Source organism: Alligator mississippiensis, chromosome 11, assembly GCF_030867095.1.
Source record: "Alligator mississippiensis isolate rAllMis1 chromosome 11, rAllMis1, whole genome shotgun sequence".
NCBI lineage: Eukaryota > Metazoa > Chordata > Crocodylia > Alligatoridae > Alligator > Alligator mississippiensis.
In genome coordinates, this window is record NC_081834.1 from 55,890,523 (window position 1) to 55,912,233 (window position 21,711).

General features: G+C 56.1%; 1 protein-coding gene across 1 annotated transcript; it reads right to left on the reverse strand.

Annotated features, from left to right (window-relative positions):
• Positions 1-5,065: 5,065 nt before the first annotated feature.
• On the reverse strand, positions 5,066-17,899 carry LOC132244118 (uncharacterized). Its single transcript, XM_059715127.1, has 16 exons — positions 17,766-17,899; positions 16,427-16,534; positions 12,565-12,651; positions 11,667-12,274; positions 10,617-11,134; positions 10,160-10,278; positions 9,733-9,861; positions 9,250-9,329; positions 8,995-9,097; positions 8,800-8,886; positions 8,486-8,593; positions 7,906-8,041; positions 7,698-7,792; positions 7,318-7,470; positions 6,315-6,478; positions 5,066-5,710 (listed from the first exon to the last, which is right to left on the reverse strand). Exons 5-16 carry the CDS (start codon positions 11,131-11,133, stop codon positions 5,698-5,700), a joined length of 1,704 nt encoding a protein of 567 aa, XP_059571110.1. The 5' UTR covers position 11,134; positions 11,667-12,274; positions 12,565-12,651; positions 16,427-16,534; positions 17,766-17,899; the 3' UTR covers positions 5,066-5,697.
• Between the last annotated feature and the right edge of the window lie 3,812 nt (positions 17,900-21,711).

Here is a 21,711-nt window from a genome sequence, read left to right on the forward strand (position 1 = left end):
CTGGCAGCTGTGACAGAGGAAGACAGAGGAAATGCCTCCGGCGAGGATGATGCCACTCCCCACGCAACAAGGAATAGGCAGGGATCGAACACCGGCAGAAAAAAACTCCGGGTCCTCGTCATCGGAGACTCCATCCTATGAGGGCTGGAAGGTCCCATCTGCCGGCCTGACCCCATGATGCGAGAGGTCTGCTTCCAAAATAAGCCTCCTTTGCTGGAAATAGAGACCATTGCTCCTCATTCTCCTACCCAGAGAGATGGTGTGGACCTAAAAAGGAAATCTCTTCTACTTCTACATCTCTGGATGTAGTCTTTCTGGACTTCAGCAAGGCTTTTGACACTGTCGAACATGCCATCCTCATTAAAAACCTAGGTGACTATGGCATGGATGCCTACACGGTCAGATGGATTGCGAATTGGCTGAAGGGTCCTACTCATAGGGTGGTGGTGGACAGGTCATATTCAACCTGGGGGGAAGTGGGCAGTGGAGTCCCCCAGGGCTCGGTCCTTGGGCCCGCGCTGTTCAATTTCTTTATCAGCGATTTGGACGACGGGGTGCAAAGCAACCTGTTGAAATTTGTTGATGATACCAAAATATGGGGAGAGGTGGGCACATTAGCAGGGAGAAAAACTGCAGAAAGACCTGGATAGGTTGCAGGGGTGGGCTAACAAAAACAGGAGGCATTTCAATACTGACAAGTGCAGGGTGCTGCACGTGGGCAGTAGTAACTGGCAGCACACTTATAAGATGGGAAACTCCTTGAGAGCACGGAGGCAGAAAGAGATCTTGGAATCATTATTGACTCCAAGATGAACATGGGCCAACAATGCGAGGTCACGGTTGGCAGGGCTCACCGGACCTTATCATGCATTCGCAGGTGCATCTCAAGTAGGGCCAAGGAGATGATCTTCCCCAATATGCGACACTGGTCAGGTCGCAGCTGGAGTACTGTGTCCAGTTCTGGGCACCCCACTTCAAGCGGGATGTGGGCAACATAGAGAGGGTCCAGAGGAGGGCCACCCACATGATCCGGGGACTGCAGGGCAGACCTGATAACGAGAAGTTATGGGACCTGAACCTGTTCAGCCTTCACAAGAGAAGGCTGAGGGGGGACCTGGTGACCATCTATAAACTCACTAGGGAGGACCAGAAGGGTTTGGGGGAGACCTTGTTTCCCCTAGTGCCCCCCCAGGGTAACAAGGAATAATGGCCACAAGTTGTTGGAGAGTAGGTTTAGATTAGACATCCATAAGAAGTACTTCACAGTTAGGGCGGCTAGGATCTGGAACCAACTTGCAAGGGAAGTGGTGCTGGCTCCTACCCTGGGGGTCTTTAAGAAGCGGCTTGATGCCTACCTGGCTGGGGTGATTTGAGCCCAGTTTCCCTCCTGCCCAGGGCAGGGGGTCGGACCTCGAGATCTGCAAGATCCCTTCCGACCCAACTTCTATGTTTCTATGATTCAAATCGGGAGGTCCAGATGCTCTCCACCCCAGGGTGCTGAGGGAATTGGCAGGGGTTATTGTGGGGCCCCTGGAACGGCTTTACAAGCACTTGTGGTGCTCTGGCCAGGTGCCGGATGACTGGAAGAAAGCCAATGTGGTCCCCATCTTCAAAAAAAGGAGGAGGGAGGACCTGGGCAACTATAGGTCCATTAGTCTTACTTCAATCCTCGGGAAACTTTTTGAGAAGATCATCAAGGAGCCCATCTGTGATGGGCCAGCAGCAGGGTTGATACTCACAGGCAACCAGCACGGTTTCATTAGGGGCAGGTCCTGTCCGACCAACCTGATTTCCTTCTATGATCCGGTCACAAAAGCATTGGGTGCAGGTGTTGCGGTGGATGTAGTTTTTCTGGACTTCAGCAAGGCCTTTGACACTGTTGACCACCCCATCCTCATTAAAAAACTAGGTGACTGTGGCATCGATGCCTACACAGTCAGATGGATTGCAAATTGGCTGAAGGGTCATACTCAGAGCGTGTTGGTGGACAGGTCTTTTTCGACCTGGGGGGAAGTGGGCAGTGGAGTCCCCCAGGGCTTGGTCCTCGGGCCCGCACTGTTCAATTTCTTTATCAGTGACTTGGACGATGAGGTAAAAAGCAGCCTGTTTAAATTTGCTGATGATACCAAGATATGGGGTGAGGTGGGCATGCTAGTAGGGAAGGACAGATTACAGCAGGACCTGGATAGGGTCAGGGCGGCTAGGATCTGGAACCAACTCCCAAGGGAAGTGGTGCTGGCTCCTACCCTGGGGGTCTCTAAGAGGAGGCTTGATGCCTACCTGGCTGGGGCCATTTGAGTCTGTTTTTCTCTCCTGCCCAGAGCAGGGGGTCAGACTTGATGATCTACAAGGCCCCTTCCGACCCTACTTCTATAGACAAGATTCACTTCTACGAATCTATAGACAAGATCATCAGACGCCTTGTTTCTTTCTTTGCTTTGCAGAGGTCAAGAGCTGTCAGGGGCAAGGTTTCTACCCCTGCTGGTGGGGTTGGGGAGGTAGCTTATTTCAGACAGCTACATCTGACACAATGCTAACACAAATATCCACAAAAAGAAGTCAGCCCTCAGTTGAGGCTGAAGTGAAGTCTGAACATTTCTCACTTATGGGAGACAATCCCATCCTCTAATCAAAGCCACCCAGAGAAAGAGAGACATGGAAAAAGAAGATTAAATACAATTAAAAAAAAATAAAATTAAAAAAAAATGAAATCTAAAATAAAATTTAAAAAATAGAACAAATAATTATAACTTTTATTTCTTCCTTCCTTTCCAAAGGTGTGATAGGGAGAATACAAATACACCTACCAGCAAGGGAGAGCCTGAAATGATTATCTTGCATCCAGCTGCCAGCAAGGTATCATTATCTATTGTTTACTTATATGGGAAACAATGGGCCTCTCTCTCTGCCTGTTCTCTCTGCTCAAGTGCAGCAGACAGGGCTCTTGGATCTAGTGATGATGCTATAATGATGCTTTCTGGATGCGGCATGCACCGGATGATATTATATGCATAGGACCTGATTACACTCCACTCTCTCTCTCTGCCTTGGCTAGTAAACCTTTAATTGCTTCTGTGACTCCCAACAGTCATTAAAAGGGGGTTGGGATGTAGCCAAAGCCAGAGCAAACTCACCACAGAGAAGATCCTCCCTTGTCCCTACCAACTCACGGGGTACCTTTTCTTTCTGTGGCTGTTAGTTGTTCCTTCTCTCCAGACAAATCATTTCCCCACAACCACTAGGACCAGGGTGACTCCCTGGCCCTCAACACAAGCCTATATACTCAGAAACTCCACCTACTTCTGGTCACCCCATCCCTGCTTCTCAGGGCCGGATCCCCATTAACCAATCTATAGGCTTGCCTTTTTGCAGGCTCACGTCTGTGTGGCCACCTGCTTCCACTCAAGCTCCCTCTGCCCTGCCTCACAGCCACACTAGGCCTTCTGCAAGCTGCCCCTCTGCTCTGACTTGCAGCCCCTCAGTTTTGCTTCATGGCCAGTCTCTCTAGCAGGGGTAAGTTGCCTGTATTACTATAGAAGCAGCTTGCTGGAGCTGCTATTACCCTTATTGCCTGGACCCCAGACCTCATAGGTAGGTGGCCTGAAGCTTTTCTGTAGCCGTGGAGCTACTACTTTTCCTTCTGGGTTGCCCACTTCTCTCTTCTGGCCCCCTGTCACTGGCTGTCTCTCTCTCCGAGGGACAAGGCAATAGTCCTCTGTTTCATCCCCCAAGGTCCTTTTCTGCAGTACTGGAGCTTAGTTCATAATTCCCTAGTCTCTCTTTGTACATGTAATTGCTCCATACCAAATGCAAGGTCTTTGCACTTGTCCTTATTGAACTGCATTTGATTCATTTTGGACTATGTCTCCAAGTTTAAATCGATTATTTATCAAGGGTGGCTTCAATTCCACCCAACTAGGTGTCACCTGCAAATGGGCAGAGTGGGCACTCAATCCCATCTTCCACATCATTAATAAGGATATCAAACAATATCAGACCCCCGACAGACCTCTGGGGGAAACCAGCTTAGTACCTCATCCCAACTAGACGCCCCAACCCACTAACGACCGAGTATTCTTTGAATATGACTAAATAGCCAGTTCTATATCTGCTCTGCAGTATTACCATCGAGACAGCATTACCTTAGCTTACTCATGAGAATGTCATGGGAGACAGTTTCAAAAGTTTCCATGGAGACCCCAGCAGTATTGGGACCATGACAGCACAGGGCCAGAACTTGCATGGAGACCATCTCCTACAGCACTGGCAAGGTGTGTAGCAGGGCAGAGAGCTGGTCTGGGGCTGTGATCTTGCTGCAGTGAAAGCATGGTGTCGGGGCACAGCTGTGATACACTGCTCGCATGCCCCAGGCCTGGGTGTGCAGCAACAGACTGTGGCTCTGTCCTAGCTCTGAACCATGGTGTCATCACTGTAAGATCCCAACCCTGGCCCTGGAGCAGTTCCCCATCCGGGAGCATGCCCTGCCAGCATTGCCGGGGCTGGTCTCTATAGAAATCCTGGCCCCGTGCTGTCACAGCCCCAGCCCCAGCGCTGCTCCAGGGAAATCGGATGCAATGATGTGGGCAGGAGCTGCTGGGAAATGGAGTCTGGCCACTGGCCAGATCCACCAATTTGCCCACCCCAGCTCTACATGGAGAGAAGCTAAACAGGAGACGCACACATCCCAACAGGGACATATTTCTGGGTCTTTCACATCAGACCTGGGAGCCCTGAGCACCAAAGCCATCTTTCTGCTGACATGCTGGCCCCGCTCTTTGTCATCTTTCCTGGGGCCTTGACATCAACCCCAACTTCAAGTGGAGAAAGAGTTTTGCTTTCAAAGCTTCTTGAACCATGTACCTGACCACAATGGCCCTTTCCAATAAAACAGTACTAGATATTTTGTAATCAGCTCTACCTTGACACCCTGAGCTAAAAACACCAGATTTCTTTGGAGGGCTGGGGAACCCATGTTTTCCATAAGGGTAGATCATGTTTGCATCTTTCTTTCTATGCAGGTCATGAATTTGTATTAGAAGCAGGAAGAGGAGATCAACAACAACACTTATTAGAAAAGAAAATTTGATATTAAATTTATTAGTCTAAAACTACTCTTAACTCCTACGCACTCATTCTACTCGGTGCCTGTGGTTCATTGTCTCTCCCTGCACGGCCTTCGAAGGATTATCCCTTCAGGGGGGAGCGCTAAGGCAGGCTGCTAACACAACAGATGCTGCAATGGACTGACTTTGCCCCGGTGCCTCAGAGGAAGGCGAAAAACCCCCAGAAGATACTTCCACAGGTGAGGGGGAAAAAATTCCTTCCTGGCCCCAAATGGCGACCGGCAAAAGCCCTGAGGCAGGGGGTAACAAAATGCCACCCGCACAACACGAGCGTCCTCCATTAGGCAACCTGGGGACCACGAGCGCATGGTGTCAGTGCTTTCGCGACCCTTGGCGTGGCAGGGCTGACGGATGAAGTTGTCGAACCCTTCACCCACGAGGGGCTTCTCAGGCTGCGTCTTTGGGGACAAGCTGAAGTCTAGGGAGGACCGCTGTGAGCGGGCGGATCTGCTCAGCCGGTGACTCTCGTGCGGTGGCTTCGGCACTGTTGCAGGATCTCTACACAGCCGCCAGGCTCCTGGTGAGGTGCTAGATGTCCTCGTCGCTCATGGAGGGGCTCTCGTGCTCCTGATGGTTAGGAGCTCTCTCTGCACAGTGCGAGAAAAGGGAGCAAATGTTAAATATGGACATGGTCACACTGACACAAGGCCCTGCTCCGAGGAAACAGGGACTGAAAGCTTTCCCAGGACACAGAGACCACAATATTTGAATGAGGGAAAACAAAATAGTCCCCCCTTAGCTTTCAACATGGAAGCAGCTGAACACCTTCAGGCATCACAGCCCAACCAGATCTGAGCTGAGCTAGAAGCGCAGCATGGAAAACCCCAGCCATGGACAGGTGGACAGGTGGACGCGCGGGGAAGCAGCCTCCAGCCTGTCCTGGGGTTGTTTAGTGACTTGTGGGAGCTCCTTTGAGAAAGAGGGCGACACCTGCACCAGGCAGGTCCATCCACAGCCCCGGGGAGGGACGAGATTTGTGCACAGGCAGCAGGGCACGAGGCAAAGGATCCTGGCAGAGGCGGGAGGCAAGAGGATGGCCCACGGAGGATGGGCGGTAGGACAGGACTCGCCAGGGGCAGAGCAGACAAGTCCCCGCACATGGCAGGGAGCAGGTTTGGGTTAGTGGTGCGAGCCTCCCCCTCTCCCCCCACAAGACCTGCTTCCCCAGAGGCCCAGGGCACAGCACAGTACCTGCAGGACGACCCGGGGGGCTGCTGGAGGGAGGAGAGGAGAGGAGAGGAGAGGGGGCCGGAGGAGCAGGCCAGCAGGCTGTGTCCTTGCAGCTCCTTGGGCAGCTCATGGCAGCACTTCATGAGGACCAGCTTCCTCACGATCCTGCCGGGGACTTCTTCCTCCTACAGGGGCACAAGAGCCAGTCTGAACCTCTGCTGCCCACATGAAGGACGGGGATGGTGGGACGGGTCAAGCCCCGGGACCCAATCTCCAAGACAGACTCTTCTCGGACCCCCGAGAGACCCCAGCCCAGTTCCCAGCCCACGGCAGCCGGAGCTACTGCCCCACTCCCCACCCACCTCCCTGGCCCCTCCTCACCATGTGCCCACGTGGGGAAACCAAGACCCCACTCCAGCCTCCCCCACAACCCCAGCCAGCACTCGGCACATGAGGGCAGGGACTGGGCTGCAAGCAAGGGGTGTTGGCAGCAGCCCAGTGAAATGGGGGCAGGTTCCTGCAGGGACGTTTGTCTGAGAGTCGTGGGGAAGGCAGGGGGTGGCAGCTGGGGAGAAGGGGGCAGATGGCCAGTGCTGACTAGCTGAATACTCTGCTCTCCCTAGGGCAAGCACAGACCCAGGGGCAGCAGGGGAAATGCCCCCCAGCCTGTGATCCCAGGGCCCAGCCTTTCCATCTCTGCAGACAAATCCATCTTCAGCCTGCCGCCTGAGATTGGCCTGGCTCTGAGGAGGTGGAGGGGCAGGCCCATGGGCACGTCTGGGTCTTGGAGCAAGCTTCAGCCTCTGCTGATGTGACCTGGCGGTCACCAGATCTTGGACTTCCTATACAGAGCTCACGGATTCAGTTCACCTACATGGTACAAATCAACCCTGCCCTGTGCTACAGCTCACGCTCCCATAGCTAATGACCTCTCTCCACCCCTTGCGATGGGGGAGAGCGATAAGACATGGCACAGAGGCGAGGGGCCCTTTCTCAGTCCCCTGCACCTGAGGCGGCTGCTAACCTTGTCCCCGATCAGGAGGCTGGTCTCCCCCAGGATGGCATAGAGGAAGAGTAGCGCAGGTGTTTTAACGTGCATCCGCCCATGATGAATTGCCAGAATGGTCCGCTGCAGGAACGATCTCTTTTGCTCCTCGGACAAGATCTCTCTCAGCACCTGAAAGCAAGAGGGCGCAAGGCTTGGTGCATCTCAGAGCCAGGCTCCATCTCTGGGACCTGGGACCATGGCGCTCTGCACGTTGCAAGGCTCTACCCCGCCGCAGGAAGATCTCTGCAAGCTGGAGAGAAGCAGCAGACCTTTCTCCACAGCCCAGCACACAGCCAGGCCAAAGAGACACAAGTCCAGCCCTGCAGCTTGGCAAGCACTGGGCGCAGCATCCTCACCTCTCCGACTCTTGCCAGGTCCCTGTAACACTGGACCTGGCTCGGCTCCAGAGGGCACTCGCCGAACATCTCGTCCGCCCCTCGCATGTCTTGGCCTGTGACAAGTGGAGACATGAGGCTCTTAGCTGCCATTCTAGCTTTGGATCAGGGTTTGCGGGGGTGGGCATCATTTCCATCGTGGTCCAGCGCTTTGGACGGGTCTCCTTACCCCTCTGGTGCAGGAGGATTCGAGTGAGCCAGTACAAACTCTCCACGGCGTCGCAGCCGATGGTCTCCTCTGGGTCACTGATGGACAGACCCAGGCGCGCTGCCATGTCCCCCACCTCAGGCACGTCAGGGGAGCCCTAAGCAGAGGCAGGGGGGGGGGGGGGGTCCATGCCTGTCCTACCTTCCCAAACCTGCAGGTTCCCCAAGGCCATCTCCCTCGCTCCATCTCCCCCCACAACCATCACAAAGCAGGAAGGGGCCAGAGATCATGGTGCCAGGGCATGAAATCCTTCTGTTCCCACAGGAACCTGGAGCCAGGGCACCGGGTCAGCACCCCAGCATGATTCCCTGTGCCTGCTGCTCCGGGGCTACAAAGGTCCCAGGACCCCGGGGGGTGGGGGGTAGGCCAGTGCGCCCAGGGCAGGCCATGGAAAAGAGACCCAAAGAAGAGAGCTGGGGTGCACCGATGAGACAGAAGCAGAGCCCTGGAGTGAAGCTCAGGTCCCAGCTCTGACTCCTCTCTCCCAGGAGGGTCCTGACAACGGCAGGGGACCAGGGCACTGGGCTCGGGGCTCACTGACCTCAAAGTGTGGGAGCAGGAGGGCAGCAAAGGACATGAGGGTGGTGCTTGCCCTCATGCCCAGGGCTCGGTGCTGGGCATCCACCGCCTCCATCCAGAATGTGAACTGCTGCGGGAGGAAGACATCAAGATCAGCGGGCACATGCCCCTGCTGTACAGACCAGCCGTGTCTGCTGACTCCTCCTCGGGGCCGAGGCTTGGAGCTGGGCCTTCATCCCCTGCCTTACAGCTCCAAAGGCATTGAGAGAGGCTCGTGCAGGTCACGGGGCTGCAGGCCACCCCTCCCCGAGCCCAGCCCCTCTCTATCCTGCTCACCTCCCACAAGAAATTCAGCCTGTCCAGGCTGGGGGCGCTGGACAGCAGGCACCACAGCAGGCCCTCCAGGTTGCCCATGTGCATCCTCTGCATGACCAGAAAGGGGAGGGAGAGCCCAGGGTCAGCGCCAGGCAGCTTGTGCCCGCACCTGCCAGGGGCTGGCTTGTGGGACAGGGCAGGGGCAGGGGCACCTACCAGGTTGCTGATGTTGTTGCGCCCTATGGCCCCAAAAGTCTTGGATGCTGCAGCTCGCAGGAGGCGCGACTGCAGGAAGGGGTCCAGGCACATCTCCAGGTCACTGTCAGGAGAAAGGAGCCTGTGTGACGCTGAGCTGTGTGGGGCGGGGGTGCCACTGGGGTTGGCAGGAAGAGGAAGGAAACCTGGGCCTGAGCAGCGGGGATCCCGCTGGCCCATGGCAAGCCTAGGCCAGTTGGGCAGAGGTCCTGGTACCTGAGGCACCAGATGGCAGCTATGATGTCTGGGATGGTGTTTCCTAGATAGTCTTCCCTGGGGACATCCTCCATCAGCTCCTGCAAGACCCAAAGGGAAGGGCGAGGTTACGGCCCCACAGGCCACAGCCCCGTCCCACACGGGAGACCACCCGGTGCTGCAGGCACAGGCACCAGGATCCGCCCATTGGGATGCCTCACACATCCCCCTGCCCCCCACCCACTGGGCTGGTCCTTCCCCTCGCATGGCCACTCAGACATGTCACTCGAACCATCCCCTTGCTCCCTGATCAAGCCCTCATCTGCCCTCCACACACACCATTCCCCCCGGCCTGTCCCAGGATTTCCCATCTCTGCTGCCCACCAGCGCGCCTGCCCTTCTCTCCCCGCTCCAGCTCCATCTCTCCCCTCCACCCTGGACTCAAGAAACTCTTTCCCCTCTCTTCCCCTTTCCCCAAACCATGCCGTGCTACCTCCCACTCACCACTATCTTGTGTGGCATGGACGCTTTCCACCCCTGCAGCTCCACTGCCTCGTGTCCCCTCTGCTGCACGGCTGCCTGCAGGGTGAGGAGCTCCTGCAGCAGGCACTGCCCATCCTTCCTGTGCTGCATCTACCAGGAGAGGGACCAGGGTAAAGGGAGGCTCTGAGCCAGGGACCTCCCTGTCCTCCCCAAATCCGCTGTGGGGCTCAGGTCTCTTGGGACCCCCACGGTGCTGACATGAGTCTCCCCCTGGGCAGGCGCAGGGAGGAGCATGGCAGTGTCTGTGGCGGGAGGGCACCCAGGTGGGGCTTCACAAAGGCACCCACCTTGAGCACTGCCCACGGGTGCAGAGCGTCTCTGCCTGTCATCTCCGGTCAGCAGGATGGGCTCCCCAGGGAGGGAACAGAGGACTGAGCGGGTTTCCTACCTTCCTGCGTTCCTGGAGGCGCTGGGTGACACTTAGCACAGCTCCCTCCTGCGTCCCCTGATCTTCCTTCTCCTGCTCTTCCTCGTCCTGCACCTTCTCTATGGCCGGACTGGCAATCACTGCAGCAGGAAGGAAAGTGGGGAGGGTGAGTCCTTTGCCCCCCAGAGTAAGAAACGTGAGCTGTGGGGGGCAGAGATGGAGTCGCGCTCCCTTCGCCAGCTGAGAGCAGACTGGAGTGTCCCTGCTGCCCTGGGAGGTCCCTGTCCCCACCACAAGCGACTCTGCCTCCCCCTTCACCCACCCCCACCAAGGCCACCCCTGCGCAGGGACCTGGAGGTCATGCAGCTCAGCCCCCTCGCCTTGGCCAGGATCCCCCTGCCCATCCCTGCGCAGGGTCTGACTTGCCCCCTGGAGCGAATGGCCCTGAGACTTGGTGGCCCCCAGCTCGTCTCCTCACCGGTGTGGCTGGCGCCAGGGGCCGGGGGGCTCGCGGACCCCAGGGAACTGTGCGAGTCCGCCGAGGAGGAGCTGCAGCTCAGGCTGGGGCTGGTGCAGGACGGGCTCAGCTCCTGCCCCAGGGAGGCTGGGCCCTCCTCCGCGCCTCTGCAGGGGGCTGCCTGAGCATGCGGGGCTGCAGGGCCGGGCTCCAGGCTGCTCGGTGCCCTGGGCAGGAGGCTGCATGGCTCTTCTGCCCGGCGCTCCTCTCCTCCGGGCTCCCGCCTGCCCGGGCGCACACAGGGCCACCTCCACTTGCACCTGGAGGTGGTGGGCTGCTTCAAAGGATCTCTGGCGCTGGGAAGTACTGGTTTTTTATGCCAGCACATGGAGCACAGCCACGTCCTCGCCTGGATGGGCCCCTCCTCTTCATGGCTGGGGGGGCCCAGATGTTCCTGCCCAGGCCCCCTGCTGTGATCTTCTGGCACAAAGCCCACCTTGGCGGTCCTCCTCCTCAGCACCCGCCTCAGCCTGTCCATCCTGGCACCGAGCAGGAGCAGGCATCAGCTGGCCTTCAAGGCACCCCTGCACACACGTCTCCCCCGACCCTCCTGCTCTCCAGGAGACAGGCAGGTGTGCCCTGTATTTCCCCCATGACACCAGTATCCTTATCACTTGGGGATCATGGACAGGAAAAGCCCTGGGCTCGGGGTGAATGACCGGCAGGCAGCTGGTTTGGACACAGCTCCCTGCTGCTGCCCCCACCTCTGGCTCCATGTGACTGGCTGTGGGCTGAAGCCCCTGGGAGTCCAGGCAGAGGAGGGCAGGGGCCCCTTCCCTGCGACCCGTGATGCCCATCAGCGCCACAGCTTTGGGCTCCCTGCCCACTCGGGCTGGGCGGCACTGGCTGAGCTGGGAGGGGTGGGAGCTTCTGTACCCGGGGATGTTTCCAACCCCATGGAGCTGGTGGGAGAGAGCATCGGGGCCGCGGTCACCACCTTGGAGCGGGGTGGATTTTCCTCCCCTTTCTGCAGTCGCCTGCACAGACATGAGAAAACCGCTGGCCCCTCACCTGCCCGGGGGGATGGTGCGCTGCTGGGCAGGTGCTCAAAGGCCCTCGGGACGCCGCGCACTCCTCCCTCTGGTCCGGTACCGAGGCCTCCTGCCTCGCCTCTGGGGAATGTCCCTCGCCGCCTGGATCCGCAGTCACTGCCTTCCCAAGGCGATAACGCCTGCCCCTGAAAGGGACTATAGCATCCACTCTGAAGCGATCTTCTTGTATAATCTCTTCCCCTATAACAGATCTGCACCTCTCCTGCCTCCCACCCCTTTCCCTCTCTTGCTCTGTCCCCTCCAGGAGTCCTCTCCCCCCAGACCTTCCCTTTCAGGCCCTTCTCGGCCATTAAAGGAAACTCTGGCTGCCCTCTGGCACTTCTTTTCCACACCAGGACTGCTATTGCCTTCTCCCTGGACCTTGTCTTCATGCCTTTCACGATGCAGGAGTGCCCGACTCCCCTGCTCTGCACAAACAAAAACCATGGCCCTCAATACAATGTAAGAGGAACCAGTGTTTTAATCTACACTGGCTGTGCACTGCACTCCAGCCATCCTGGCAGGGACAGCAACCCGGGCCCGGGACTGGTTTTGAAGCCTTCTGACACCCGTGCAGGAGAAGATGGTCTAAGGAGGCGATAAAAGACACACAAGGTTAGAGCGCAAACATTTCTTATCTCGGCCTCGGCAGGGGGTGTCCTGCAGAGCCTGCCCGGCTCCTGCCTCCTGCACACCGAGCCGGCAGGGAGCATTACTCAGCCCCTCGCTCCAAAGGCAGGGTCATGTCAGCTCCGTCTCCTTCTGCACTTTTTTCCGAACACAGGCACAAGCCTGGAAGCAGAAGAGACCCTCACTCCCCTCCCAGATCTCCTGCTGCCGCAGCCTCCAGCAGCACTGCCTGAGGACCTCGTCCTTACCCGCTCACTCCTGGGTGAGAGATCCAAGAGCGAGATCCTCCCCGACCTTGGCTCTCCCGTCGCTCTCCAGACGATGCGTGTAGATCACTGAAAGAAAGAAGATGGAAATTTAAATGTGCAGAAAATGCTTGTGCCCCTGGACTGTCATTTCAACAATAAAATGAATCCTCAGGCGTTGGAAGTGATGTGGGTTTGTGCTCCAATTCTGTGCTTCTTGAAAAGAGGGGAGACCCCACGTCTAGGTGCCTGCGGTGCGGTCACTCAGCTGGGCACGGCTCCGCTTTCTCGCTCCTGGCTTTACACAGGAGCAAACCAGCCCCGAGAAAGGCACTGACCAGATGCCCACTGTTGACAACCTGCAGGACCGGGCACCACTGCCCTTCCCGGTGCCATTGCTGGTGGGGCTGGTGCAAATGTCACCCCGTTGGGCTGCGTCCCCCTGGCACACCTCGTCATGGGACAGGAGGGTGCCGGCCTCGTGACTCTTTGACGTCTGGCTCCAACACCCCCCTGGGGCAAGAGGCCTCGTCTCAACACCCACGTTGCCCTCAGCCAGGGGCAGAATGGGGGCAGCGGTCTCCGCAGCCGACTTACCCGTCTGTGCAGACCCCGGGCGCCCGGCAGCACCGCTCCAGCCTCCGCCGGCAACTGCCCGGAATCCCGCGGTGCTGCGATGGTACGAACGCTGCCGCGGCAACGCCCGGGGACCAGCTCCATCGCCCCCCACCCCGCACCCAGCACCGCAGCCCCCAAACAGCACCCCACGTCCAGCCTGGAGAGCTGGCGCTGCCTGAACCCCACTGGGCACCTGAAACCCTTCCACCCCCAACGTCTGACCCCATGGCTAAGAGCCCTCCCGCCCCAGCCCCCATGTGGGGTGCCCCAAGCTCCAGCCCATTTACTACTATCACCGACTGCCGTACTCGCCTGTGCCCCAAACACAGTGCCCAGAGTCCTACCACATAAACCAGAAAGGCAGCTCCATCCCTGCCCATTCCCTAACCCTAATCCTTACCCTCAACGGAGCTGGAACAGCCCAATGCCAGGCCGCAGGAAGGGACCACGAGCAGCCTGACCACAGGCACTACATTGAAGTGCCTGAAACCCACAGCCCTAAGTTGAGTCAGGAGATCCTTAGCTGCCTCAATCCACGGTGGAGTCAGAGGAACCATCAAACCCACACGCCTGACCCCATCTCTGGGAGTCCTCCCACCCACAGCCCTGCACGGGTGCTCCCCGGCTCCATCCCACTCACTACGAACATGGACTGCCCGATACATAGCTTCGACAGCCCTGCCGCCCCAACTGCACAGACGGCTCGAGTCCTTGCCTGCTCTCTCATGCGACCCGTAGCCCTAGCTCAGGCTGCTGAAGTCCTAGGTGCTACCCCTGTGTAGACATTAAAACTGCTTTAGCCTGGGGAGGGGTAGCAATCCTGGGCCAGCAGTGTGGAGATCAAGATGGGCAGCAAAACTGTTGGAGAAGCAGGGCCTGTTAGCTACCCCCTAAGTGACATGCTGGGGTCACAGAGAAAGATTAACAAAGCAAGTCTCTTGGTATCTGAGAGCCCGATCTCTTGCCTTGGTGAGTCTTGAGCCAGACCCTCAAGTGTTCACCTTCTACACTCAGCTGAGGAGCCAAGGCATGAACAAGCCCCACAGACTCAATCGTTTAAGAAAGGAAGCATTTTCCGGTTGTGTTGAGTGTCTCTGAGGTGGGCAGGACGCAGACACTATGTTAACTGTGTTGTATGTATTTTGCTGAGTGAAAGCTTCAGTTCCCAGGGACTTTGTTGTCAACACTGATTCACTGGTGTGTTGCCAGTTCCTCTTTCCCACATCTGTGCACATATGGACGCACCAGCTCACCTTCCCTCTGTGGCCCCATAAGATAGAGTTGCTTAGTGCTGAGCTGATTGATGTACTAAAAGCCAAAAGATCAGCTGTGCTGAGCTGAGTAGGTGCCCAAATATTTGCCTATTGTTGCAGAAACAGAATCCACTAGATGGTGCCATAAGACTCTAGTTGTGATGCACCACAAGGCTAGGGATGGGGTGCTTGGCAATGAGTATATACATAGATGGTTAGTAATGAAGTGGAAAAAGGAAATGGGAAGTTGTCCTCCCAGCACCAACACAGCACAAGAAGAAATGTGGGGGGGGGGGGGGGGGGAAGCAGAGGAAGAGCGGAAAAGCCAAAGGTCCTTGTGGCAGCATGAGTGCAATGGCCAGGAGTCAGGAAGACCTTGAACATGAGGACTGAGGGAGGACACTCTCATGGACCCAGAGGAACAGATTTCCAGCTTCAGCTTCCACTGTGCAAAAATGAAGTTGATTTCCTCCATATGGGGACTTTTTACCACCTTTAAACTTTCCCTGAGCTTGATGAAGGGCGCATGAAACCGAAAGCTTGCAGAAAGACAATTTTTTGTTGTTGCAGTTTCTCAGTTGGTCTCATAAAAAGGTATCGTCTCTGAACCAAGAGCTCTAGATTTTTGCATTCACTTACCACGAGTGATTAGATCCCTTGAGTTCATTCCTGCATCGGTGCTGGAGCCTGAGGACCAGGGATGGCAGAGCAGTTACAGTGTCTTACAGATCCAGAAGCCAGAGTTCAATGCTTGTCCTGGACTCCATGCCACAGGCCAAGTGGGTACCTGTTCATTTAGGCTGAGGAGCCAACAATACCAGACATGATACTACCTACTTTGATTCTTTGTGTGTGGTTAGCTACAAAACCTGGGGCACCTCGGCCCCACCAGCCCAATGGGTCACCGAGGCTCAGACACACCTATGACCGTTTTTCTCTGCAGGCGAGTCACTACTGGTCGTGGTGCTGCTGGCAGAAAATCTAGACCCAAATATTTCCCACCTCCCCTTTGCTCCTGGCATTGGGCTAGGAAGATGAAGTGGGTCAGCTGTGTGAGGCATTGAACTGGGCTAGCTACAGGGTGGGCTCCAGGCTTGGTCAACCCCTGGCCTTGTTAGTCCCTGCTCCTAATTGTGAGGTTAATGGAGAGAAGCTGCTCCTGGGACCAGGGTAGAGGAAACGGCTCCATGAAGGGATGGGGCAGAGGGGCCATTGGCCAGCACATGCTCACATCAGTCTGTGCTTAGTGAAGGAGGTTGGGATGGGCTTGGGGTGCTCCACTTGGAGCTGGTCCCCTCAGGTGCCTGCCCTGGCATGCATGTCTGGTGGGGCATGGAAGCATTGTCATGCTTGACCATCACTGCTGAGCACAGCTGGAGCCACAGCACCTGGGTGCAAGCATCAGTCATGTCTGAGAATGCCCTGCAGGTCCCGAGTGCAATTTCTGTGTTACAATGTTTGCGGACATCGGGTCACATCACAATTATCAGCAGCTCTACGATCCCACTCTCATGCATAGGCAGATGCTTGCTGGGCAAATGCCACCTTTGGAGATCCGGGAGCAAACCAGCAGAAAGCAACCAAAATGCCCAGAATAAATTAGCACATCAGATGTGCAGTCCAGCCCATCCCTGTGGGAGGATCCCAGGCTGAGCAGTCCTAGCATTGAGGGGGGAATAGCCAAATCCCCTCAGCACCACCGTTTTGCCCATTTAGCACCTCCTGCCAGCTTCAGAGGACAGGATTCGAGGTAAGCACCTCCCTTCCTCCCAGGCCTTATCCCTTCTCCCCTGCTTGCAGGCAACAGGACAAACACATTAACAGACTCCCGGCGCAGAGCTCCTCCCTCCTCACCTGTTTCCAGGTGAGCAGCACTGATCCCCCGGTGCTTAGCGCTCCTTTCTGAGCCCTGGACCAGAGCCCCCGTCCACCCTGTCCTGTCCCCTCTCGGAGGAGCTCTCCTCCCCCCACGCTCTCCCACCTTGTTTCATTACCTTTTGCACGGTGCTGCCAACAGAAGCAGAAAATGCCCAGGATAATCAGAATGGGCAGAATCACAGCCAGAGCCACGACCCAAGGGGAGCCCCGTGGGAAAAATTGATCTGCAAGAGAAAGTGTCATTCACTGGACAGCTCTACGTGCGTAAATGCACAAGGCTTGGGAGCAGCAGTGACTTTCCCTGGGCCCCTCCTGATGGATTTCAGGTTGACGCGGCTCCTTTGTGCTTCACGCTTAGTATACTGGAAGCTCAAGCTCCAGCCCAGCTAATGCGGCCACTGACCTGCCCACTGCCCCGAGGCAACAGAGCGGTAAATCCAGGAATAAACCAGACCCAGCAGCACAACCCCTGGGTGCAGAAACCTCTGTGGGAAGAGACAGCAACCGCCCCTTCCTCAGGGCATCATGGGATCCTTATGGGAAGGAGCTGCATCATCCACAGGTCACCAAAGACAAACATTGTTCCTGTAGTCACAGGCTGGAAGCTGAGCTCCGTGTCAGCGTGAGGTTGTCCTGTATCTCCGTGTAACCCGCCCCCCCCCCCTCCCCATGCCGGGCAGCGCAGGCTGAACCCCGGGCACAGCCAGGTACTGAGGTGCTTGAGCACCACGAATAGAGCCCGCAGACACACTCTCCTATGGAGATGCGGGCACAGAGCGATGCTGGCCGGGGAGCCAGATCTCTAGCTTGTCCCCATGGCTCTGCAGGCAGCTTCTAGCTGGGCCCTCAGGGGATCCTGCTGCTGCTCTCTCACCCCAGAAGTGACTATTGGACCAACAGCAACTTCATCCTCACTCTTCTCCCAAGGGCTGTGTGGCAGGCCAGCAGCAGGTTTTCCTGCGCTGAGCCACCCGCCTCACTGTGCCCGACCACTTCCAGGCTCCAAGTGCCTCCCTGGGGGCGCCTCACATCTGGCCGACCCCCTTCTGGAGCACACCCGCTAGCCTGGGGTTAAATTGCTACCACGCAGGGAAGGGCTTGATTCTAGCTCTGCGTCCCCTGGGAAACACAGGTCTTGTAGCCCTTGCGGGTACTTGACTCACTTCAAGAACTTGGGGATGCTCTCCTCAGTCAGAAGCACAAGTAGTGGTCTTCCTTAGTCAGCCAAACCAAGGAGACCCAAGGCATAATCTAGACCCACTCCCAATAAGACTCCCACGCTAGGTACAAAGGAGAACTTTATTGGTTACAAGGGGTAGGGTTGGAATAGGGTACAGGGTTGGGCTATATGGGAGAAATCTCATAAAGCAAACTTGCATGTCCAGGTAGCCTTTGATCTCACATCTGAGTTACTGCAAGCTATATATCTAGTTAGATCTCAGGTAGCTTACTTACTAGTATCCTCCAGAGGCAGGTGGAGATTCCCTCTGGAGGCAGGCATCTCATTGATCATGAGTTTTGAGAGACAGCAAGTTTCAGATGGTCCACCTCTTCTCTCTCTCCGAGTCTTCCTCATGGCTGCTTCCCCCTCCTCCTGGCCAGTCCTCAACTTATATAGCCCTTCTGACCTTGTTTACCTGTCAGCCAACCAATTTGAAATACTTCATTGGTTGTCAGGCAGACAACCCCTCGCCCAGCCCAAGCCCCTCACCCAGGGATGTGATGCCAGTCACATAGGCAGAGGGAGCAGGTTTCCCCCTCCCTCAGGAATGTATCCAGCTCAGGTTAAACAAAGAGGTAGAGTAAGGTGTGCGTCCTCTGCTGGGCCCGTCCTAACCAAATCGTCAAAGAGCAGAGTTTTGAGGAAGAAAGAGAGGTGGCCTTCTGCCACATCCCTCCCCCTCCCCTCCACACTTTGAAAGCTCGGACACGTGGCTTTACAGAGCTATGGATACAAGCATGTTTCATTGGGAAGGGTCACCTTTTACACCTAAAGAGAGATTACACAACACATAAGACTGGTCATAGCAATAATACACCTAGAACATCCTAACCAAATTGTCACAGAGCTGAGTTTTTGGGGAGAAACAGAGGTGATCTTCTGCCACAGGCTGTCCCAGGTGGGGCACCCAAAGCTGGGGCACCCCCAGGCCTTAGTGGTTCCTGCAAACCTTGGGCAGGACTTGCTGTCTGATTTCACCCTGTGCTCAACCAGGCCCAGCTCTTGACTCAGCCACAGGGAGCTTGGCCTGAGTCCTGATGTCCTGTGTTACCATAAGCCCTGCTGAGAGCAGACCAGAAAGGCACTTGTGCTGCCCGGGGAAAGGGCTCAGTAGGTGTCAGGCACATGATCCTGGCGGTGACAACCCCTCCCCACCCCAGGGCTCACAGCATGGAAGGCACTGACCTGAGATGTTGACTGTTGCTGTTTTCTCCTGGTTGAGGAGCAGGTTCCTGACAGAACAGTTCATGTTCCTGTTAGACTCCTCCATGATAACGATAGAAATCTCGGTGTGAAACAGCCCGTCAGCATCCCTGGAGATTTTCTCAGAGGTTGCTGGTAACGGCTGCCCAAGGTGATCTCTCCATTGAGCCTTGGGCTCTGGGTACCACCCAGCCGACCAACACCCAACCCGTATCCCTCCATCCTGGTACCCATCAGCAGAGATGCTGGGGGCAGAGCCCATAGCTAGAGAAGAGCAGAAAGAGCTGACATTAGCTCCAGCTGGGTGGGGTGGATTTTCAAGAAACAACTCTGGGATTTGGCATTCAATTCCTGTGAGTGTCTAAAGGGAACTTGGCTTCCAGGTCCTTGGGGGCCTTGAATAATCTCTTTCTCATCATATACAAAAGAGCTCCGACATCCAAGAAAAAGAACGAGGTAACAACCTGTTTGGGAGTGCTTGCAGCTGGAGAAAGCTACTGGCCTGCTGGGACATCTGTTCCCTTCATTATACATATAGTCTGTCACACCAGCATCTATCTGAGCAACACACTGCACCACGACACATACTTATAGGAGTCGCATAGTGGGGAACTGGGGGACCCATGCCCCCCCTGACAGGGCCATTCTCACTGCCAACAGCATCTGTGGGTGCTCACCAGCTCCGTCCCTGCTGCCAACGCCGGCTTCCATGGGTGCCCCCACAAGACTCAGGAGGCGCCAGTCGCCCATGGACATGCTCTAAGGCAAAGGTTTGGTGTGGTCTGGACAGGGTGGGAGCACTGGGGATGTACAACTGGCTTGTAGCACCACGGCTCCTGCACCTGCCTTCTTAGTCCCAGCAGGGTCCTCTCAGCCCTTCACCTCCTCCCAGAGTAGAGGAACCAGATCCATGTTCAACCTGGCACTCCAGACCCTCCTGTAACTGCTCCGGTGTGACTCTGTCCTTCTGTACACAGGTCCATACAAGCACACCTCAGAGAGATGGGAAGTGGACTGCTGACTGCAGCCTGGTGTTCAGTCCAGCAAGAGAAACCCACAGACAGCAACACAGACTGCAGTGCTATTTCTGAGACAGCAGCCCTGCTCCATCCACCTCAGCTATTGCTCTCCTCTCTGTGGTGTCAGCAGGTGAGGACCTGTGCTCTACACTGAACGTATCTGTTGTAAGTGCCTGGCAAGACCAGCTCATGTAACAGGCAGACGCAACACTGTAAAGAGGCAAGAGCAGAGCTGTGAAAATGGGAGGGGTGGAAGGGAAATGCCCAGCCATAGCTGACTGTGGCAGGGCACTGCCATGTTAAGGGGAGAAGCTGCCTGAGCAGCTGTCAAGTCCAGAGCGGGCAGGCTGTACGGGCACAGAGGTCCAGCAGGCAGAGGGGCCCGGGGCCTGGTGCCCAACAGCAGACAGTACACCCGCGAGGCTTGCAGCGTGGTATAGGGTAGGCTGCGGAGCCACTCCAGGAGCCCTTCAGGTGATCAGTGCCTAGCAGGGGCACAGGCAGGCTGAAGTGACCTCCTGGTCTGCGGGTGCAGGACTATTACTGAGGGGACCCAGGGAGAGCCCAGTGGGAGTCGACTCAGGCTTGCGTAGAGCCCACAGGCAGCCTCCCCTTTATAATCTTTATTAAGATCAAAGTGTGGCAAGAGCTGCAGTCAAGCCTAAGCCAGGCAGGGCCACTCGGGGGTAGGGTGGCCATCATAGAGGACAGTCCGGTTGTTCTCTGTCCTCTATTGATATGAAACTGGATGGCTTTATGTCGGACATAAAGCGTCAGGTTTTGTATCCATGGACGACAGAGGACGGAGTAGCAGAAGACCGGTATGTCCTTCATGATGGCCACCCCGCTAGGGGGTGTCACGGCCGCCTCGTGGCCACGGTCCCTGCTACAGCTCCCTGCAGGGGCACTTCCAGGCTAAGGGCGTCTACTTAGCATAAGGGCAGGACTGAGATTAGTGGGATCCGGGAGGGACCCACTGAGCAACCGATTGGACTCCGGCTTTCTCTATGGCCCATGGATAGCCTCCCTTACTTAAGCTCAGTAACAACAAGGTGTGGCGGGCAAGCAATTAAGGGAGGGCAACATTACAGACTAAGCCAGGCAGGAGCCATGCAGGCACCAGGAGGCATCACGGCTTCCCCTTTGGCATGAACCTGCTACACTGACAGACAATCAGCAGAAGAAAAGAAACTGGGAGTTTACTGGGAAATCAAGACACCACAAAAGGCGGGGGCCGTGTAGGGGACGGAGGTGTGGGGGTCAAGAATACCTGTTGCATGTAGGAAAAAATCTGGGAATCAGGTAAATTAGAGTGCTCTTAGTTTGACCCTAAGACCCAAGAGCTGAATGCTCTGTACTGATTTTGATACACTATCATTTACCTGATTGACACTCTGTGCTTGCTTGCTTTCCTCCTCAGACCTGATGAAGGATGCCTTGCATTTGAAAGCTTATTTAACTTTACTCCAACCAGGCAGTTGGTCCAATAAAAGATACTGCCACCCAAAAAATCCTTGCCTCCCATGTAACTCTTTGTCCACATGATGTGTCTGACCCTGAATCTGGGAAAGGAATCTGGGACCATGGTTTCAGATCAGACCGGGGAGCTCCCACTTCACTAGTTTGGTCAGCTGAGCTCCCCACGCACACGATATCTCAACATCTGTCATTCCTGCCAGAGACACAAATCCCCTTGGTGTGAATGGTGGGACCAGGAAACTCTCCAGTGCATGGTTGATGGTGTAAGAATCAGAATATGGTTATTGAGATGTGGTGCAAAGCCCAGGGCACAGAGCACTCCAGCCTTCTTGCAAAAGGGTCTGGAAACAGGTTGGAAGATGCAGGGAAACCCTCCAAGCCGGGGCAAGGTTGGAACTGTTCCTGCATCTGCATCAACTGCAATACCCACTCCCGTGCTCATCCCAGCTCACACTAGTTCACATGCTCTTTCTTTTTC

Excerpts from the sequence above, each read along its gene's own strand:
- LOC132244118 (XM_059715127.1), bottom strand. The coding sequence starts at position 11,133 with ATGGACAGGCTGAGGCGGGTGCTGAGGAGGAGGACCGCCAAGGTGGGC. Across the intron at positions 7,471-7,697 it reads ACCTGGCAAGAGTCGGAGAG|GTGCTGAGAGAGATCTTGTC; the intron begins GTGAGGATGCTG and ends TCTTGCTTTCAG. Across the intron at positions 6,479-7,317 it reads GCCTCCTGATCGGGGACAAG|GAGGAAGAAGTCCCCGGCAG; the intron begins GTTAGCAGCCGC and ends GTGCCCCTGTAG.